At 37.3% G+C, this 20,349-nt stretch overlaps 1 protein-coding gene across 3 annotated transcripts in view; it reads right to left on the bottom strand.

Moving 5' to 3' along the window:
* Positions 1 to 20,349, bottom strand: part of HTR4 (5-hydroxytryptamine receptor 4) — a 203,611-nt gene that overhangs the window by 56,081 nt on the left and 127,181 nt on the right. For all 3 annotated transcript variants that reach the window (XM_032250286.1, XM_032250285.1, XM_032250284.1), the window contains exons 5-6: positions 17,381 to 17,534; positions 4,321 to 4,889 (exon numbers count right to left, since the gene is read on the bottom strand). In XM_032250286.1, coding sequence (XP_032106177.1) covers positions 4,321 to 4,889; positions 17,381 to 17,534 — 723 coding nt within the window. The remainder of the gene's footprint in view (positions 1 to 4,320; positions 4,890 to 17,380; positions 17,535 to 20,349) is intronic.

Raw genomic sequence — 20,349 nt, 5'->3', positions numbered from 1 at the left:
TTAGAGGGTGAGATAATTTGGATGTTCGTCCCCTTCAAATCTCATGTTGAAATGTGATCCCCAGAGTTGGAGGCTGGGTTTAGTGGGAGGTGTCTGGGTCATGGGCTTGGAGGACACATGAATGGCTTAGTAATCTCATTGTAGTGACGAGCAAATTGTCACTGTATCAGTTATTGTGAGATCTGGATGTTAAAAAGAGTCTAGCACCTCCCTCCTCTCTTCCTCTCTCTTGCTCCCTGTCCTGCCATGAGACATGTATGAAACCCCCTTCATCTTCTGCCATGAGTTAAAGCTTCCTGAGACCTTACCAGAAGCTGAGCCAATGCTGATGCCATGCTCATACAGCCTGTAGAGTCATTAGACAAATAAACTTCTTTTCTTTATAAATTACCCAGCCTCAGGTAATCATTTATAGCAACACAATGGGCCAATACAGGGGGTAAGAGTATAGAACCAAGAATTCTGTTTTGGTTGCATTACTTTTGAGATTTCTGTCTTTTTTTTTTTTTTAATGGAAGGTTATTTTTATTGTTTGTTTGATGGAGGAAATCGTGGAATACAGTGTTTTTCCTTCTATTTGAGCAGACTAGGGTGAACCAATCTGAGATTTGGATCTCAGTTTTCTATTGCTATTTCATGTGAAAATGAGTTATACTGGTTACGCAGGTGGATTCGGGAGTCAGCAGCTTAGGTTAGACTCTTGGCTTGCCACCTTTTAGTTGTATAGAATCATGGGCAAGTTAGTTCATTTCTTAAACCCTCAGTTTCATCAGTGAGATTATTATTCTCATTTTACTTTTGAGATTTCTAAGAGGTACCTATATGGGGTTGTCAAGGAAGCAAATTGGATCTTCTCTCTGGATGTCAGAGGAGTGTTATGTCCTGGAGATATTGATTAAAGAGATTTGACGGCATGAAGATTGTATTTAAAGTTATAGATAGTGAATGTGTAAAGTAAGAGCATAGTCTGAGAAGAGTATCAAAAGCCAAGTCCTGAAGAACTCCAACAGTTAGAAGCCAAAGAGAGAAGGAAGAGCCTGTAAAAGAAATTGGGAAAAAGTTGCTGGTGAGTTAGCAGGAAAACCAGGAAAGTATGGTGTTAAGGAAAATTAATGTGGGAAGTATTTTAAGAAGGAAGCTGGGCCAACTCTAAGAGGTCAAGAACACCTTTTCAAAATCTGAAGCTTCTCTATGTCAAAAGTTAACCAAAGTTAAAAAATAAGTAAGAGATGGGGAGGTGTATTTGCCAAGTCTATGACACAGAATATAATGAAGAATACACAGAAATATTAATAAGAAAAAGACAACAAAGTTGTCACAAAAAGGGCCAAACACATAAAGATGCAGTTTATATAATAATGAATATAAATAGTAAATAACTAATTTAGAAGAAGTTCAATCTAATAAATCACTGGGTAATGCAAATTAAATATGGCAATTACTTCTGCACCATCCTAATATATTTTAATTAAGAAAATATTAAAGATTAATAATACTCAACGTTGGTGAGGAGAAGGAGTACAGGATACTCTCACACTCGCAGATGAGAATGCAAATTATTACAGTGTGCTAGGATGCCAATATTATAGTAAACGTAAAAATTTTAAATGACCATACCTGCAATAGAACAATTTCATTTTTGATAGCTATCTGAAAGAAATACTAGCATATGCACCAGGAAATGTGTTCCAGAGCATTAAAAACAGTACAGTTTGCAATGGCAAGTAATTGGAAACACCTACATCACCACTAATACCAAAAAATTAAATAAATTTGAATATGTATTTTTAATACAGAAGATTATGGAACAGCTAAAATGAATGAGTTAGAGCTGTATTTTCCCCAGTGAAAAGATCTTCAAAACGTTTTGTTAAAGGATAAAAAACAAAATGTAGATAAGTACATATAGAACGATTCCATTTTCTAAGTCAAATCTTCTTCAGCCTCACAGAAAATCATCACTTATGTGTTTGAAAAGTTTTATGAATGTTTGTAAATACATTAAAAAGATCAGCAGACTAATGTTAACTATTTTCTCTGGGAACAGGCGTAGGATTAGCAGGATAAAAGCTGATACTAATTTTCATTGTTTTGGTTTATATTTCTTGAATTCATCTGAATTTGCTGATGCTCTACTTGTGGGATTTTTAAGAAATATGCAAAATTTTCTTAGTTGTGCTAAGTTAAAACAATTTATCAGAAGAATTAATTTTATGATTTGTTAATTCTTAAAGAATTAACAAATCAAAAAATTAAGTTCCTACACGTATCAGACAACATGCTGGGTATCTGGTATACAGCATTGAATAAAATAGGCAGAATTCCTGTCCTTTGTGAGATTTACCCTCTAGTGGATGCAGGTTTCAACTATTCTGTGTAGGCCACCCTTACTCTTATAAGATTCTCCACCCCCAGAGGAAAACATCATAGACCTCATGAAGAAATTTATGGAAGAAAATATGGAGTGTACATCCATACGCCATCTCTAAATTATCTCTTTGCTTTATGATCATCCTACAGATTACCAGCCACAGCAGGATTTTAACAATACATCCTATTTAGTAAAATAGGCTTTCTTGGGCTGCCCTACAAACTCCCAAACTCTCTATGACAGTTTCTATGGGAAAAAAGCCATCAACTGCTAAACAACTGACTTAGCAAATGAAGTGTTGGAGCATACGCTGTTTGTAAGTTGTCAACAGCCCGTACTTAGGCAACTGCTAGCTTAAATAGCTAAAACCTATTTGGCACCCACATAGAAGTTCTTGTACACACACTTTATGGTTGAATTCTTTCTATGACACTCATGAAGGCATAATAATTAAGAGAGAATGTCAGCTTCTAGGAGTATCCTTTGGGGCCTTTCCACCAGCTTAAACCACAACACCATGCTAGGCTTTAGCTACAAATCTGCCTACACTTGTAGCAAAAAATGGAATTCATGCTCTGAGCAGCCTCCGAGGCACAGCATTTATATTTTAAAGCAATTCTTATTTTTATTTTCTTCTTTTATTAAACATGCAAATGAAAATATCCCCCAATTTTCAGCTGCCAGAAGAGCTGAATACTAATCATCATCAGAAAAATTAAATGCTTGTCTCAAAGAAGGAACTATTCTTTAGAAATTCCTGTGCATCTCAGGGCAAAGAAAAAAAATGTCATTGACAATCTAGTTTTGCTACAGGATGAATGCACTCATCACAAATGGCTTTTCATAGCTGAGAACAATTCTAGCCCAGGGTGACCAGAAATTTCTCAGGGTTTAGAAAAAGGTATCACGACTAGACACTGAACATTTGACTCCAAAATCACTCCCACCTCCATCCACCTATGTGACCTTGGGAAAAAAATCACTGCACATTTCCATATTCTCTTATATTTCATTTCCTTCCTTATGCTGTTCTATTTGCTTGAAATGGCTTCTCTGCTTTCTCCTTCATGTCTCAGATTCTTATGAAATACTGTTCTATGTTCTGTGAAGCCTCCCCTGAGCTTATTAAGCCCAATCAACTTCCTTTTCTTTCTACCTCAATTCTAGATTGCCATTCTATACACCATTATATCACATGGTATTACTGTTTTATATTTATTATTGTATTTATTTTCAGTTTATCATGTTATTTATGGCCATCTTAGGTTTACAGGCACTATGCTATTACTACTGGCCCTAATAATATTCACAACATTTTTAGTACTATTGCGAGTGCTTACTGTATGTCAGGTCCTATATGAATATATTATCTCTACTCATCACAAAACCTGCAAGAGATGAGAATTAACATTATTACCTTTCTTTAAAGGTAAGGAAAGTAAAACCAAGACAGAGTATGCAGATGGATAGTAGGAGCACTGAGGGTCAAGACAAAATCTATTTTACTTTAAAACCCATGCTTTTAACCACTACTCTAAAGTACCACCTTTAAATAATAATAGCTAACATTTACTGAATACTTATTAAATGTCAGGGCATGCCGTGCGCTCCACATACACTAGCTAATTTCTCATAAAAACATTGTGATGTAGATACAGTGATTATTATCTTAAGTTTTTAAAAAATGACATTAAGGTTAATAATGTTTAAATGACCCACCCAAGTTCATAGAACTATGGAGACTAGAATCGAATGAAAGTCAGTCTCCCTCCAGAGGCTGAGCTCTTAACCACTACTCTATTCAATGACCAGATGGTAGAATCTTTTTTAATCTTTGCAAATTATATGCAGGTTTCAGGGATAACCCCACTGGAAACAGAAAACTGGAGCATTACTTCTTCTGAGTAATACAAATCCGCCAAATTGATGAAGTCCCTTAATATACTCACCTTAGCACATGTGTGGATCCGTTAATGGTTGTGGTTGAACAAGGGACAGTCTGGCCCAGAATGGAAGGTCTTCGGTAGCGCTCACCATCACAGCAGAGGATGATGAGAAAGGCACGCCTAAAAGACTTATTCAAGAAGGCGTAGAGAAAAGGGTTCAACCCGGAATTGATATAGCCGAGCCAGAGGAAAGCGGTCCACACCTGCCCAGGGACAGTGTAGTCTATGAAAGGATCCACAATATTGGTAACAAAGAATGGCGCCCAGCAGAGGCAGAAGCAACCCATGATGATGCACAGGGTCTTGGCTGCTTTGGTCTCTGTCCTCATGCGGTGAGTGCTATGCTGGTCTGCCGACTGAGGCCTGCCCTCGGAGGAGGCTCCTGCCCGTTGTAACATCTGGATCTGGTGGGCATGCTCCTTAGCTGTGACATAGATGCGGTAATAGGCCAGCACCATGAGAAGAAATGGGATGTAGAACGCCACCACAGAGCAGGTAATGGCGTAGGGCTTGTTGACCATGAAGATACAGTACGTAGAGTTAGAGTTCTGGTTGAACTTCCTCTTTTCTATCTGAGAGTTGGAGGGAGAGAGGAAACGAGGAAGGGAGGTAAAATGGAAAGAAACAGTGAAAAAGAAATGGGAAAAATAGGGAAGAGTACAAGAAAAAAAGGGAAGAAGAAAAGGGAGGATCGAAGATGAAAGGAAGGGAAAGAAAAAAGGGAGAATAAAAGAGTAAAGGGGAAAGGAAAGAAAGAAGAAAGTTTATCAGCAAAGCTTTGGTTTTCTTATAAGCCTACAACACAAAGAACCTTGATGACAGAAAAGAAACATGATCATATCCCAGGGCTCAGAGAACTTATCTGTACAACAGGAGCTGAAGGCTCCAGGACAGAAGAGAAATAGAATAAACACAGAATCATTGTTTATTCCATTTACCCTACCAGTAGTGAAATTCTGCCTCTATTCTCTCTTTCCTGTCTGCTTGCACATAACAGAGTAGTGTCTCTTCACAGGATGTCTGTACATGAGTAACATTAGAGTTTCTCACAGTACATATTATAGGTGCAAATTTCTACATACTTCCCACTGCCGCTCCTCCATTCTCATTGCTGATAGATCTACTGATTCTAAATCTCTGGGCAATGAAGCTCAAATATACACATTTTTAGCAAGATTTTTCCAATAATTCTAAAGCTCATTAATATTTGAGAACCACTGCTCTATACCATTCTAAACTTAGCTCTTTGGGGGATGCTAAGGAGCACTTTTCTAGACTTATTTCTCTACTTATTGAGTTCCCTGATGAATGTTTGTCTCATTTAGATAACACAGAGTAACAGTGTGTGTTATAGGGTAAAAGCCAAAAGGGACCTTAGGACTTTGGGGAAAAAAAGGTAGATATTTTAATGGAAGAAAAGAATATATAGATTAGGTAGGGCAAGATCATGAGGGACCTTGGATCCCAACCAGAGTTAGAACCTAGACAATACTCACTGCCTCAACTTACTCTCCTCCCAGTCTCTCCTGAACCCACTCCATTTATGTGTTCATCCTAATTACCGCATTGAAACTCCTTTGGTCAAGGCTATCAGTGACCTCTATGTTGCCGTTCTTCCTTTTAAATGAGTCATCTACATCTTTGACACAGTTGAACCCTCCATCATTCTTCTTTTTTTCAAATATTTTAGTGAACCAAAATACATATGAAGTGCATAAATATTGTGTATGTATGGATGAATAAATATTACATAGTAAATATGCCTGTGTAATTATTATTCAAAGCAAACTATAGATTATTATCAAAAACCCAGCAGCCTCCCAAATGGCTTCTCCTAGTCATTAATATGCTCAAACATAGCCACTAATCTTTATCATCATGATGTAATTTTGTTTGTTTTCCAACTGTCAATATAATAATAAAACACACACAATCTATATCTTCTTTAACTTAATATTATATCACTCACATTATTCCATGTACACGTAATTTATTCTTTTTCATTGTAGTATAATATTGCATTATAGGAATAAACTATAACATTACATATTCCAATATTGACAGAATTTGAATCACTTTTGGGTTTGGGCTATTTTGCATAAAACTGTTATGACTATTCTTGTACAAGTTTGTGTGTGTGTGTGTGGGTGTGTGTACATATATTTTCATCTCTCTTAGGTACACACCCAGGACTGAAATTGCTGTGCCATAGCTTGGGTATATACAGCTAAATGGTTCCCAAAGGGACTGTATCAATTTATATTCCCACCATGACAGCAGGAGAGTTCCAGTTACTCCACATTTTCATACTTGGAATTTATTGTCAGTATGTAGTGGTATCTCATTGTAGATTTATTGATGATGTTCATAAAGTTTATTTGATTACATAAGTAAAATATTCCATGTGTTTTTTACTCTTTCCACCAGTTTAGATTACAATTCGTCTTATATTTTGTTACTGAAAAGTGTCCCGGGCATCCATATCCACATAATTACAGTGCATTGACATCACTCCCTTTGGAAAGCATGTGAGACTGAGTTTCTGCATCTGTTTCCTGATTAGCACTCTGGTTCTTTCAATGGGACCAGAGCATTGCCTTCAGAATGATGAAATATTGCCTAGATCTTGCCAGTCCCAGTTCTTGCAGCTGTATCTTCAGTTTCAATCCAAGTAAATCACCTCAAACTCCGTGTGCCCTGCTCTCTGCATCTTTGTTCCCTGTTTACTATGTCATGGCTATTTCACTGTAATTTTGAGTTAAATCCAATAAACTTGAATCAAATCTAAGTTCATTACAACCCTTCAGTTTCTTATTGCAGTTTTACTGTACATTTCCCGAGAACTAATCATGTTAATCACTGTTTTGCCCTTTCAATATCCTCTCTCATGAATTGATTATTCAGGTATTTTCCCATTTTAAAAATTGAGTTGTGACCCTCCTTCTTATTGATTTTTAATGTAATAGTTCTTTTATATTCTAGATGTCTTTTGTCAGATTTATGTGTTATATCACTCTGTAGCATGGCTTTTCACTTTGCTATCTTGTGATAGAAAAAAGTTCTGAAAGAACTTATGCTTTTGGTTAATACTTTTTGTATCTTGTTTATGAAATCTTTGTTTACCTCTAAGTATAAAATACTGGCCAGGTGCGGTGGCTTACACCTGTAATCCTAGCACCTTGTGAGGCTGAGGTAGGCAAATCACTTGAGGCCAGGAGTTTAAGACCAGCCTGGCCAACATGGCAAAACCCTGTCTCTACTAAAAATAAAAAATTAGCCAGTTGTGGTGGCAGGCACCTGTAATTCCAGCTACTAGGGAGGCTAAGGTGGGAGAATTGCTTGAGCATGGGAGTCAGAGGCTGTAGTGAGCACAACTGCACTCTAGCCTGGGTGACAGAGTGAGACTTGGAAGAAAAACAAAATATTGTCAAAGGATATAAAGACATTCTCCTACATGATCACTTAGCATGTCTTTATTGTACTAGTTTTTATGCTTTTTTGGTTTTGTTTTTTTTTTTCTTCTCCCTTTTTTTTTTTTTTTTTTTTTTGACAGGGTTGCCCAGGCTGGAGTGCAGTTGTGCTCACTGCAACCTCTGACTCTTAGGCTCAAGCAATTCTCTCACCTCAGTCTACCCAGTAGCTGGGACTACAGGTATGGGCCACCACACCCAGCTAAATTTTTATATTTTTTTGCAGAGATAGGGTTTCATTGTGTCTCCCAGGCTGGTCTCAAACTCTGGGCCCAAGCTATCAGTCCATCTCAGCCTCCCAAAGTGCTGGGATTATAGGCATGAGCCACTGTGCCTGGCCAGGTTTTATGTTTAACTCTTCTACCCACCTGAAATTAGTTTTTCTGTATGGTATTATGCACAAGACATGGATATTCAGTTGACCCTACAACACGTATTGAAAGGACTATCTTTTGCTAGTTGCATTGCAGTGTAAACCTGGTCATAAATCAGGGGACTGCATATGCATGGCTCCATGTTTGGATTTCCTGTGGGTTCTCTTGAGTTGTCTCTCTCTGCATATACTGTTTTAATTTTTATAACTTCATACATCTTAGATATCTGGTTATAAAAGTCTTTGAACTGTGGTTTCTCTTCCTGAAGACTCTTGGATAATCTTATATCTCAATATTTCCATACAAAATTTAAAATAATGTCTCAGTGTCTATAAAAATCTCCTAGAATTTTGATTGGAATGAGAGGAAAAGGATTAAGGAAACTGACATCTTTACAATGTTAAGCCTTTGAATTAACTAACATGGTAATTCCTTCCCTTTGTCTTTTTAAGTTTATTTCAATAATACTTTATTTTATAATTTTCTTTGTGTCTTGCACATCTTTTGTCAGATTTATTTCTAAGTATTTTATGTATTTGTTCTATTGTAAATGGTACCGTGTTAAAATTCCTATTGCTAACTGTTGCTAATATGTAGAACTTGGTGAGGATTTTTATTATAAGTTGGCTAAGTATTCAGCAGCTTTGCTAAGTTAGATATCAACTATATTTCATCTTTACATTCTTTTGAATTTTCTCCAGGAAATACTCAAATGATCTGCAAATAAAGGCAGTTACATCTTTTTTCTCTTTTCAATCTTAATACCACTTTCTCTTGCTTTATTGAATTTGATAGGACCTCCTGTCTAATTATGAATAGAAGTGAGAGTAGTTGACACATTGTTTCACTCCCAGTTTTAGGGAGTGAAACTTCAATAATTTACTAAGTATGATATTTGCTACAAATTGCATGTCAAGGAGCTCTACTTGATTAAGGAAATTACCTTCTTTTCCTGGTTTGATCGAGATTTTTTAAAAATCATATATGGGTATTGAATTTTGTCAAAACATTTTTGGCATTAATGAGATGAACATGTGAGTTTTCTCTCCTTTCTTTTATCAATGCAATGAATTTCAATGACTGCATTAAAATTCCTGGAATAAGTCTTATTTGTACTGGACCCTGTGACACACTAATTTTTTTTTAAAGATTGAAGGACTTTTCTACCAACTATGAACACTGCCTGCTGATAGGTCTTAGTCATCAACCTTCTCTAGAAATAGCTCTTGATTGAAGAGAACTGCTTAAGACAATGTCACTTACCCTTCTTGGGATCAATCTGCACCCAGTGTGACTATATAGATGCATAAGCTATGAAGAATATACACCTATATGGTATACTCGCAAACACACTATTTTATTCATCTATACATTCAGTATCTTGTTTTATAGACTATTATAAGGCTATCATGTATCATCCTCTTTAATTAATATTTTTATCAGTTCAAGAAATATTTCTATATTTCTACCTCAAGTAATATTGCTTGCCTTAAATTTATTCTATCACTTACAATAGTAGAGTAATACCAGCTTTCTTTGAATTATCACTTGCATAGTGTATGTATTTTTATTATTTCATTTTCAATTTTTCTGTCACTTTATATTTAGTGACAGAATATATGCTTCTCTTACAGGCAGCATATATTCACATTTTGTTTTGATACAGTCTCACAACTTTGTCTTTTAGAATCTATTCTTTTAATAATTAAGTATTTACTAAAATTACAGATTGATTTAAGTTTGTCTATGATCTTACTGATATCTATTAATCTCCCCTGTTTCTTGGTCCCTTGTTTCATCTTTACTACTTACTTTGGAATAATATTTTTATATTAACGCATTCTATCTCTGTATTAGCTTATTGCATATGCATTCTTTTATTATCTTTATTTTGGGGGCAAAAACTAATTACAGTCTATTTCATACATTTACCATTTCCCTGGCAATGCAAAGATCCCAAACAGTCTGTCTCCATTTACCTGCCCTATGCCTGCCTTTTATGCTATTGTTTTCATGCATTTTAATTCTACATACATTTGAAAACCCACAAGACATTTGTATTATTGCTATTTTAATAGTTAATGTTCTCTTACACTACCCACATATTCATCATTTCGAGTGCTCTGCACTCTGTCATGAATTACGGTGCTTCTATCTGGAATTATTTTCTTTTTGACTGAAAAATTCCTATAAAAGTCAGTATAAAACCCTGAGTGGAAAAATTCCCTCCATTTTTGTTTGCCTAAAAATGTCTTAATATCATCTTAATTTTTAAAGCATATTTTCATTGGGTGTAGAATTCTAAGTTGTAGATTTTCACCATGTCATTCCATTGTCTTCTCACTTCTTTCATTTTATTGCATGGTCAGCTGTAAGTTTTATTTTTCCAGTTAAATAAAATTTATCATTTTTCTCTCATTATTTTTGAGATTTATCAACTTTTATTTTCAGCAGATTTTAAAAATGAATTGTCTAGATATAGTTTTCTTCTTTGTTTAACCTGCTGGGGCTTTGTAGAGAGAGTTTCTTGAATCTGTGACTAATGGCTTTTATCTGTTTTGGAAAATTCTTAGGCACTATTTCTACAAATATTGCATTTGCCCCATTCTCTCTCTCTTCAAATAGAATACTAATTATATGAATGTCAGAACTTTTTCGGCTTTTGCTGTGTGTCTATGTTCTTAGTTTTTGGTCATTTAGTCTTGCTTCTTACAAGGCCTGGTGACTTAATTGAAGGACAGACATTATGTATTTAAAAGTACAGTTAACATTAGGCATGTTAACAGTAAACTCTAGAGGTGGCAGCCTCTTCCAGGAAGAATTTGATTTTCTTCTGGCAAGCAGATAGAATATAAAAAGCACACCTCAATCATGTTTAGGTGGTGTTTAATGCATTACTTTCAATGGCAAAAACCACAATTACTTTTGCACAGGCCTTATATGACTTAGTAAAGGCCCCTATGGAAATAGTAGAGGTCTCCTTTTTCTCTTGGAGAGTATGGCTACTCAAGTCTTATTTGCCTCCGTTACTTTCCAATCTTCCAGTATTTTATTTAATCTTCATATTTTCTATTTAATTCAGTGTGTTTCATTTAGCTTTGATAGTCATGCTCATGACAGTTGCCACCTTATATAGAAACACAATTCTCTGTCCTTCCTTACAATATGTTTTAAGGCATATTTGCTTCCAAGACAATTTTCTCTTTCTTTGTTTTCTTCCTCGCTGGCTGTTTCTTCCAACTGTCCTTTACTGCTCTGCCTTCCTTAGACCACTTCTATTCTCTATCTACATGCATTCCTCAGGTGATCTCATCTAGTCATATGGATTTAGACGACATTTAATCTTTATGAATGCTCCACTTTTTTCTCTGTCTTGTCAGGACCTCCTATGAACTGCATAATTTGATATCGAGCTGCTTACTTGACATCTCTGCTTGCACATCTAATAGATATCTCAAATGTATGTTGTGGAAGCCAAGCATTTAACTCTCCCCACTCCATAAACCCTAATTTACACACAGTATTCCCACCTGGATTGATGGTCACTCACTCTCATTTTCTAGTTTTTTTGTCTAAAATCTTGGGTGATGTTTGACTTAGGTTTTTATTTCACATTCTTCTGTTTTTAAAATCCTGTTGGTTGAATCTTCAAAATATATCCAGATTCTAAATCACAGTCTCAATTGTTATCAAGGAGGTTGGAGCACGACTGTGACTCACCTGTCAGATTACTTCAACAGACTCCTTTACCGACTGCTTTTTTAACAGAAAAAAAACAGAAAGAATCTTTAACAATATAATTCAGGTCATGTCAGAGCATTGCTCAATACTCTGCAATGGCTCCCCATTTTTCTCATCGTAAAAGTCAATGCTCTTAAAATAACCTGAAACATCCTACACTATCTTTCTCCTATATATTTTTTAACATCCTTTCCTACATTTCCCTCCTTCGTTTACTCTGCAAGAGCTACGCTAAAATTGATATGATAGGAATATTCTGCCACAGCACCTTTGCACTAGCCATTTTTCTGGCCTGGTATATACCCCAAGATATCCACAAGTACAACTCCCCCATCTCCTTAAAGGCTTAACTCAAATATCGCCTTCTCAATAAAGCCTGGTCTAACACCTTATTTAATATTACAATCTGCTATCCCATTCACATGCTTTTTCCTACTATTTATCATCTTTTAACATCCTAGATGTCTGCTTATTTTTAATCTCCTCTATTTATTTTCATCTCATCACTTATTGTCTGCCTCTCTTTGTTAGAATATAAACTTTATAAAGAAGTGAGTCATTGTCTATACTGTTTAATAATGTACGCTAAGCACCTGAATTAGATACTCAAATATGGTTGGGGCTCAGTAAATACTTATAGAGCAAAAGAATATGTAAAATCTGACAATTTCTCACCACCTCAAATTGCTATCATCCTGGTCCATGTTAGCATCATCACTTGCCATGATAATTGTAATTCCTTCCCAAATGTTGCCACTATTTTCTGCCATTCCACAGTCATTCTCTACGGAGTAGCCAGAATGATTCTTTTAAAACATAGGGCAAATAATGTCATTCCTCTCATCCAAACCCTTGGAAGCTTCTTCTATCACTCTGAGTAGCCATAATCTGACTCCAGGCTACCTCTCTGACCTCTACTTTTCTTACCAATTTCCTCCTTGCTCACTGCTGTCTGTAATCTTCTAGGCCATTCCCTGAACTACCCAAGCATGCTCCTGCTCAAGGGACTTTATGATTATTGTAATTTTGTTCCAAAACACTTTTTTTCTTGATGCTTACATGCCTTGCTTTCTCTCTTCCTGCAGGACTCTGCTCCAGGAATATTTTATTAAGGAAGGTGAATGTTACATGTAAAATAATATCTTCCCGTCACTCAGTTTTTACTTGTTTTTGTGTTTTTTTTTGAAAAAATAAAATGTAACACCAGAAATATATTGTAATTTCTCCTCACTAGATTTTAAATGCCATATGAACTGAAAATTTTTTACCACTAATTTCTCAGTTACCTATGGAACATAGTGGGCATTCAATTATTTCTTGAATGAGTAATTGAATAAATAATGCAGCTGTTATGAGCTTAGACTTTGAAGTCATAAGATTTTCTTTATAAAACGGTTATTAAACATAGTAATATTGTATTGGTTAGATGATATTAAAACATGTGAAGAATTTAGTATATTATTTATAAATATTTAATAAATAGTGATGATGAAAAGAGAAAGCAGGTTTAGGAATATAATTGAGAAAATTATTATGTGAACACTTTGAATTTTTAGGCTGTTTCTTTCCTGTTAAGTTAACAGCCCTACACTGGGTTGATGTGGTTACCAATTTGTAAAATTTAGGGGTGGAATAGGACATTTCTAGCAAGCTTAGCTTTAAAAGTGCACCTGATTCCATTAAGCAAAGGAAGAAAGTCCCTGGAGTTGCTTCCTGCCTTGGGCATCTGTACTTGTATGTATGTGCAGCTTTATACATGTGAGTATACAGTTGGTCATCATTATGCATGGATTCCATCTCTGTGAATTCATCTACTCACTAAAATTTATTTGCAACCCCCCAAATCCCTCAAATCAATACTTGAGGTGCTTTCACAGTGCCTTTGTGGTCATTGGCAGACATGCATGTGCACAAAGCAGTGGAAAATTTGTTTCCTGACAGGTGTGTTTCCAGCTGAAGTCAAACAAGGCGATGCTCTACCATCTTGTTTCACTTCAACAGGTGTCCCTTTTGTTATTTGCGGGCACATATTTTGCCTTTTTGTGCTTTTTGATGGTGATTTCATGGTTTAAAATGGACCCTAAGTGTAGTGCTGAAATGCTATCTTGTGTTCATGATTACAAAAAACCTGTGATGTGCTTTACAGAGAAAATACATGTTTTAGACAAGCTTCATTCAGGCATGAGTTACAGTGCCTTGTCTATCCATGAGTGCAATGCTAATGAGTCAACAGTATAAATTAAATAGGAGTTTTTAAAAGGAAACACATATAAAATAAGGTTATACATTGATTGGCTGATGAAAATGTTATGACCAGAGACTCACAGGAACCTAACCCTGTATTTTCTCCTGAAAGCAAAGATTCAGTATTTGCCAGTTCAGCGTTTGCGGTGACTTTATAAAATTTAATTGCCGCCAACAACAAGAATCAGCCATATGTATATTGTGACTACATGGGTTGTGCTAGTATCTCTCTAGGCAGGTTTGGTGTGCAAATTAGTGGACAAATATGAATATTAGGAATGTTAACAGTAAACAGAAGCTCCATTTCCCATTTAGGTGAATTGGGGTCCATTTTAAACCATGATTAAAATTAAATAGGCAATGCCTTTGGCTTACTCTAAATGAATACAAACTTTCTGGGTTATTTCCTTTAGAAATTCTATGCCAGGAGGTAAAAGTACTGATCCTTCATTAAAAGTTCCCAATGCACAGAAGCATATGCTTCCAAAGATATTCTCCATTAGGGAATAAGTTTAGCATAAAAACTAAGAGCATAGACTCTGGAATCCAAAGCCTGGGCTCAGATACAGTCCCTACTATTTCCTGCCAATGACTTTAGAGAATAATCTCCCTGATCCAAGGTTTGATGATGTATAAAATGAGGAGTATACTAAGATCTACTTCATAATGTTGTTGTAAGGCCTAAGTGAGATTCACAGGAATAATGATTAACAGGGGGCTTCACACATACATACTAAGTGTTCAACATTTACTGGCCATTATTATTCTTGGAGCAATAATAATTGTTGAAAATTTGGATTTCATTTCCTCCAAGAATTATAAAACTGACAGTTTAAAATAAATGGATAGGATTCAAAAAATATCCATGCAGTCACCCTTCGATTTCACTCTCTTGCCTCCAGCATTTCTTTCATAATCCCAAGGAATACTTGTTCTGACATACCACATGCAAATCCTGGCTCAGGGCTTGGTTTACAGTCTTATCCTTGAAAAGGAACAAGGCAGGACTAAGAGCTAAGAATGAGGTAGAAAGAGGAAAGGGCAGCTCCCTCTCTTGAGGGTTCCATTGCTCTTAATCTCTCCTCTTCACTCCCCTTCCCACATCTCCATGTATCCTGGGACCAATTTTAAAATGAGTGCCTGACAACTTCCTTATGGAATATAGATTCCTGCTAATGAATCCAGGCTGTAGATTTTGATTTTCATTACAAGTTTAGTATGTCAAAGCTGAGGGACTCTTAAAAGTTTGTACCTAGACAGAGTGAGACAGTTAATTTTATGTGTTAACTTGACCAGGCCATGGGGTATCTACACATTTAGTCAAGCATTATTCTGGGTGTGTCTGTGAGGAAATTTTTGGATGAAATTAACATTTGAATCAGTAGACTGCCTTTCTCAATGCATGTGAACCTCATGCAATCCATTGAAGGCTTGAATAGCAGGGAACTCTTGCTACCTTACTGCCTTCCAGCTATGGTATCAGTTTTTTCCTGCCTTTGGACTCAAACTAAAACATTTGGCTTTCCTGGGGCTCTGGTGTGCCTGCATTTGGACAGGAGCTACACTATTGGCTTTTCTAGGGCTCTAGCTTGCTGAATGTAGTTCTTGATACTGGTAAACCTCCATAACCACATGAACCAATTACTTAACAATATGTTTTTTTTTTTTCTCTCTCTCTACACACACACACACATACACACACACATTCATTAGTTATGTTTATCTGGAGAATCAATACACAGGGATTGGAATAATGCCTGGCATATATTGCATGCTCTCCTAGATCCCTGGTAGACATTTTTCTCCACTGAGGACCAATAGATCGTCTGATCACAGCCATTCAGTAAGTGAGACAGTTCAGAGCTGGGCTCAGGGCTTAGTTCTCTAAACGTTTAGCCTGGGGCTCTCTTCATTCCCTGGCAGCCTCTACGCACATGACATATTTTCCTCAGGTCCACGTCGGCTGACATGGTTTGGCTGTGCCCCCATTCAAATCTCATCTTGAATTGCAGTTCCCATAATTCTCATGTGTTGTGGGAAGGACCTGGTGGGAGATAACTGAATTACGGGGGTGGTTTCCCCCATACTGTTCTCGTGGTAGTGAATACATGTCACGAGATCTGATGGTTTTATATTGGAAAACCCCTTTCCTTAGCTCTAATTCTCTCTTATCTGCTGCCATGTAGGACATGACTTTCACCTTCCACCATGATTGTGAAGCCTCCCCACTCATGTGGAACTGTGAGTCCATTAAGCCTCTTTTTCTTTATAAATTACCCAATCTGGGTACGTCTTTATCAGCAGTGTGAAAACAAACTAATACATCAGCCTTATAGACTCTCAACATAAAATGGAATAAAGACATTTTGGGACAAATGACATGTCGCAGGCCCCAGAGTCTAAGCTTTGAATACCTGTCCAGTTTTCTACAAGCTGTGTGACATTGGGCATGTTACTTAACCTTAACCTACATAAGCTTGTGAACCTGGATTTTCTCATCTGAGAAATGGGGGAAGAACTATACTTTCCCCACAGGGAGATTTTCAAGATCATATATAAAATATTTAGCATACTCTTTGGTATACAACTATGTTGAAGAAAAAATTATTCATGACATTTGTTAAAACAGTAAAGCAGACTTTATTCAGGACCATCAAGATAGGTTATAGAGACTACTGTGATGGGGTTTTGCAGCAGAAGAGAGAACTGAAACACAACAAGGAAAAGCGGAAATTTATAGCCAAACAGCATGGTGAGTGGGGCTCAGTGAGTGGAAAATTACCAATAGGAAACATCAGGAGTAAGAGAGGATTACGGCTAAACAAACCTAACAGTGCTCTTGCTGAAGACAGGACAAGGTGATCAGACATCACCTGGGAGATGGTGGAGGATGAAGAACCCAATCAAATATCAAGGGTAGCGGATTGTGGCTAAGCCAAGTTAGCAAGATTTTTTGCTAAAATTGGGTGATGCAAAAACGGACATAGAAGTCCAAAAGTCAAAACCTAGTTGGGATAAGGATTCAGAAAAGTCTGACTATAGTTGGGTTAAGGAGAGGATCTTTGTCAATAAACATTCAAAAGTGTTAGCTTTTTTTTTTTTTTTTTTTTTTAAGCTATCACTGAGACCACTATCAGATTCTTAGAATACCCAGTCTAATATTATTTATTCATTTAGGAATCCCAAGTAAAGGTGATCAGACAGTAAGCCAGTGGGGTCTGTGTGTATACTCACCAAATCAATTATGCCAATGTTATTCCAGCCTTGCATTATAGGGAGAAAAGAAATAAACGTTGGGATGACCCAGCAGCCTCCCAGCATTAGTGCGATGCGCAGAGGGGTCATCTTGTTCCTATAGACCAAAGGCTGGCAGCAGATGGCGTAATACCTGGAGAGAGGATAGAGGGCAGAGCATAGGCATGGGCAAGGAAGAATGGAAGGGAGAGAAAGAAGAACGTATGAGAGAGAAGAGGGGTGGAAAAGGGGGTGGAGCAAGGGATAGAGAGGAACAAACATTGAGAAGAGTTGGAGGGGAAACAATAGAAATAAGAAAAGAAGAAAAGAAATAATAAAGGGTGAAAGAGGAGAGCAAGTAGTAGAGGAGGGGGAAAAGAAGGAAGAGAGAAGGGAGAAAAGAACAGAGGAAGAAATGATTATATGATACAATATAGTATGCTGGCCTGTGAGTTTCTGTTAACATAAATATTAATATATACTTTGGATCACATCTGAGAATCATTGCCTGCAGTTAGCCCCACAGTCCTCTCCATCTCCCAATATCTGGAGGAGCTCCACACACACCAGAATTTATTTTCTGTCTCAGGCACTCTTCCAACACTATTCTGATGCCTGTGCATTGAGGAGCTTCTGTTCAGCCCTCTGGGTCTCAGTGTCCAGGCACCTGTAGCCTATTTGTTTACCACTTGAGGTGACCCAGGCATAGCCCTACATCTGAGCTCTAACCACTGTATCTCAAATTTGTCCTTTTCCCCTTGATCACCTGCCTACATGGAAGTGGAGCTCTAAGTCAGTGTTGTTTTTTAAATTGTAGTTCACAGATTCCCCTCCATCCCCCCATCCCTGCCATGCTGTATCAAACTCACCTGAGGAAGCCTTTTTAAAATGCAGATCCCAAGGATATCCTGAATCAGAGCCTGTTGGTGAACAACCTGGAGCTTGCATTTTGACAAGTGTGAGTCATTACTGCTGTGTGCTAAGGATACCCAATTTCCACCTTCCAAACACGTATACCTCCTGGCCTCCTTATGGTTGGGTAGGACCAAGCGACTGGTCCTTACCAATGAATCATGAACAGAATTAACATGCATCACTCCTAGGACAAACCACTTAACTGTTTCTGGGATATTAAGAATGTAAAATTTTGAATATTTTGTGCTCCATCATTTCCTGTCTACTGGATGAGACACCCCAATTCCATTTATTAGAGTCTGACCTCTCTCATGGGACTCAGTGCTCACACTTTTTTGATTCCATGTTCTGCCTATGTTCTTACTTTTTCTTCCTGCGTCCAGAAAGAGGTACAACCTGCCCATTTAACAGTCTGGCCTGTCCTAGACCATTCCTGCATATTATTATGGCCTTGGAAATCACCTCTTCCATGCCCAGTCATGGCATGGAATTTCACAAGAGGCAGAATGCTACAGTAGATCTATCATCTATTTCTCTTTGGGAGAGTAAAAAACATAAATGCAAAAGAGCCTGGAGACTAAGTCTATTCTCTAAGGTTTTATATCATTTAATGATGAACCACCCCCATCCATCCCTCATTTTATGCAGTTCACTTTGTTAATTTTTCCCACCTCTTCTTTTCTTTTCTTAATTCAAAGCATAACTAACATAACAAAGGCTACATTCTTTGAAGAGGCGGTAGTAGGGTGGGTTGAGAGAGAGGGTGGAATGAGGAGGGCCCGGTGTTGGAGTATGAGGAACAGGTGCCTCAAATGCAGGAAGAGGAGAAATACCCCCTCTCCTACAAGGCATTGAGAAGCAGCTGACTGCATTGTTCCAAGAGCTCCTTGTAGCCGGAAGCTTGATGCAGCGTCCTGACCTGGGCCAGAGTGCAAGAAACAACAGATCAAAGAATGGGAGAGTGGCTTGCTCAGAAAAACCATTGTCTCGATTATAATTCTGACATGGCTGCAAAGTCAAACTAAAGATAACTCAGTTATTGAAAGAATCATGATTAGCTGGATTCCCTCCATGTTGTTGGCTTACAAGGAAGGCAAATTATATGCACGGCAAATTTTTCTGAATGGTGATATTCATAATCATCAAAGGTTTATTATTAACATAGAATTAATGATGAATTTGAAGTGGATGAAATATACCCTTTTTTTCAAATTTTGTTTCCTTCTTGATTTCCTGTTGGGGGACAAATCTCCTTCCATTTAACATCCTTCCTCCTTTCTCTTGTTAATAGCACTCCAAATCCTTCAAGAGTTATCTCTTTGTTGTTGCTATGGTGTTATTGGGAAAACAAATGATGGGATTCTGACTTTTCTAGCCAAGGAGTGACCTGATCAGACTTTCTCCTGGAACTCAATGCCCTGCAGAGGGATGCAAAATGGGCAAGTCGACAGAGGGCGCTTTATCCCAGCAGCAGCCCCACGGCAGGGCTGGGGATTCATTCGTGCTCCTTGGATCTTCTGCAGCATGCTCTTACCCATCAAGTCCTCACTCCTTAGCTCTCTCTTTGAATAAACCACTTCATATCTTTCCAGTAAATTATCTTTTTGCTTAAGCTGGTGTCATGGGTTGAACTGTGTCCTCCCTCTTCCAAAAGATACATTGAAGTCCCAACTCCCAGTAACCTTGGAATGTGATCTTATTTAGAAATAGGATTGCAAAAGAGGCAGTCAAAGTAAAATAAGGTCTTCAGGGTGATCCTGAATCCAATGTGACTGATGTCCTTATGAAAAGGAAAATTTTGACACAGAAACTGATATGCACAGTGGAAAGGTGGCCATGAGGAGACGGAATATTGGAGTGATGTGTCCATAAGCCAAGGAACACTTAAAGTTACCAGCAACCACCAAAGATCAGGAGGAGGCAAGAAATAGTCCTTCCCCTCCAGGTTCCAGATGAATCATGGCCCTATTGACACCTTTATTTCAAACTTTCAGTCTTTAGAACTGTGAGACAATAAGTTTGTATTTTTCTAAGCCATCCAGTTTGTGGTATCT

This window comes from Sapajus apella, unplaced genomic scaffold (genome assembly GCF_009761245.1).
Source record: "Sapajus apella isolate SASKATOON/1434 unplaced genomic scaffold, GSC_monkey_1.0 scaffold71, whole genome shotgun sequence".
In the NCBI taxonomy this organism is placed as follows: Eukaryota; Metazoa; Chordata; class Mammalia; order Primates; family Cebidae; genus Sapajus; species Sapajus apella.
The sequence above is the reverse complement of the archived record's forward strand: the minus strand, read 5'-3'. Positions and strand labels throughout refer to the sequence as shown.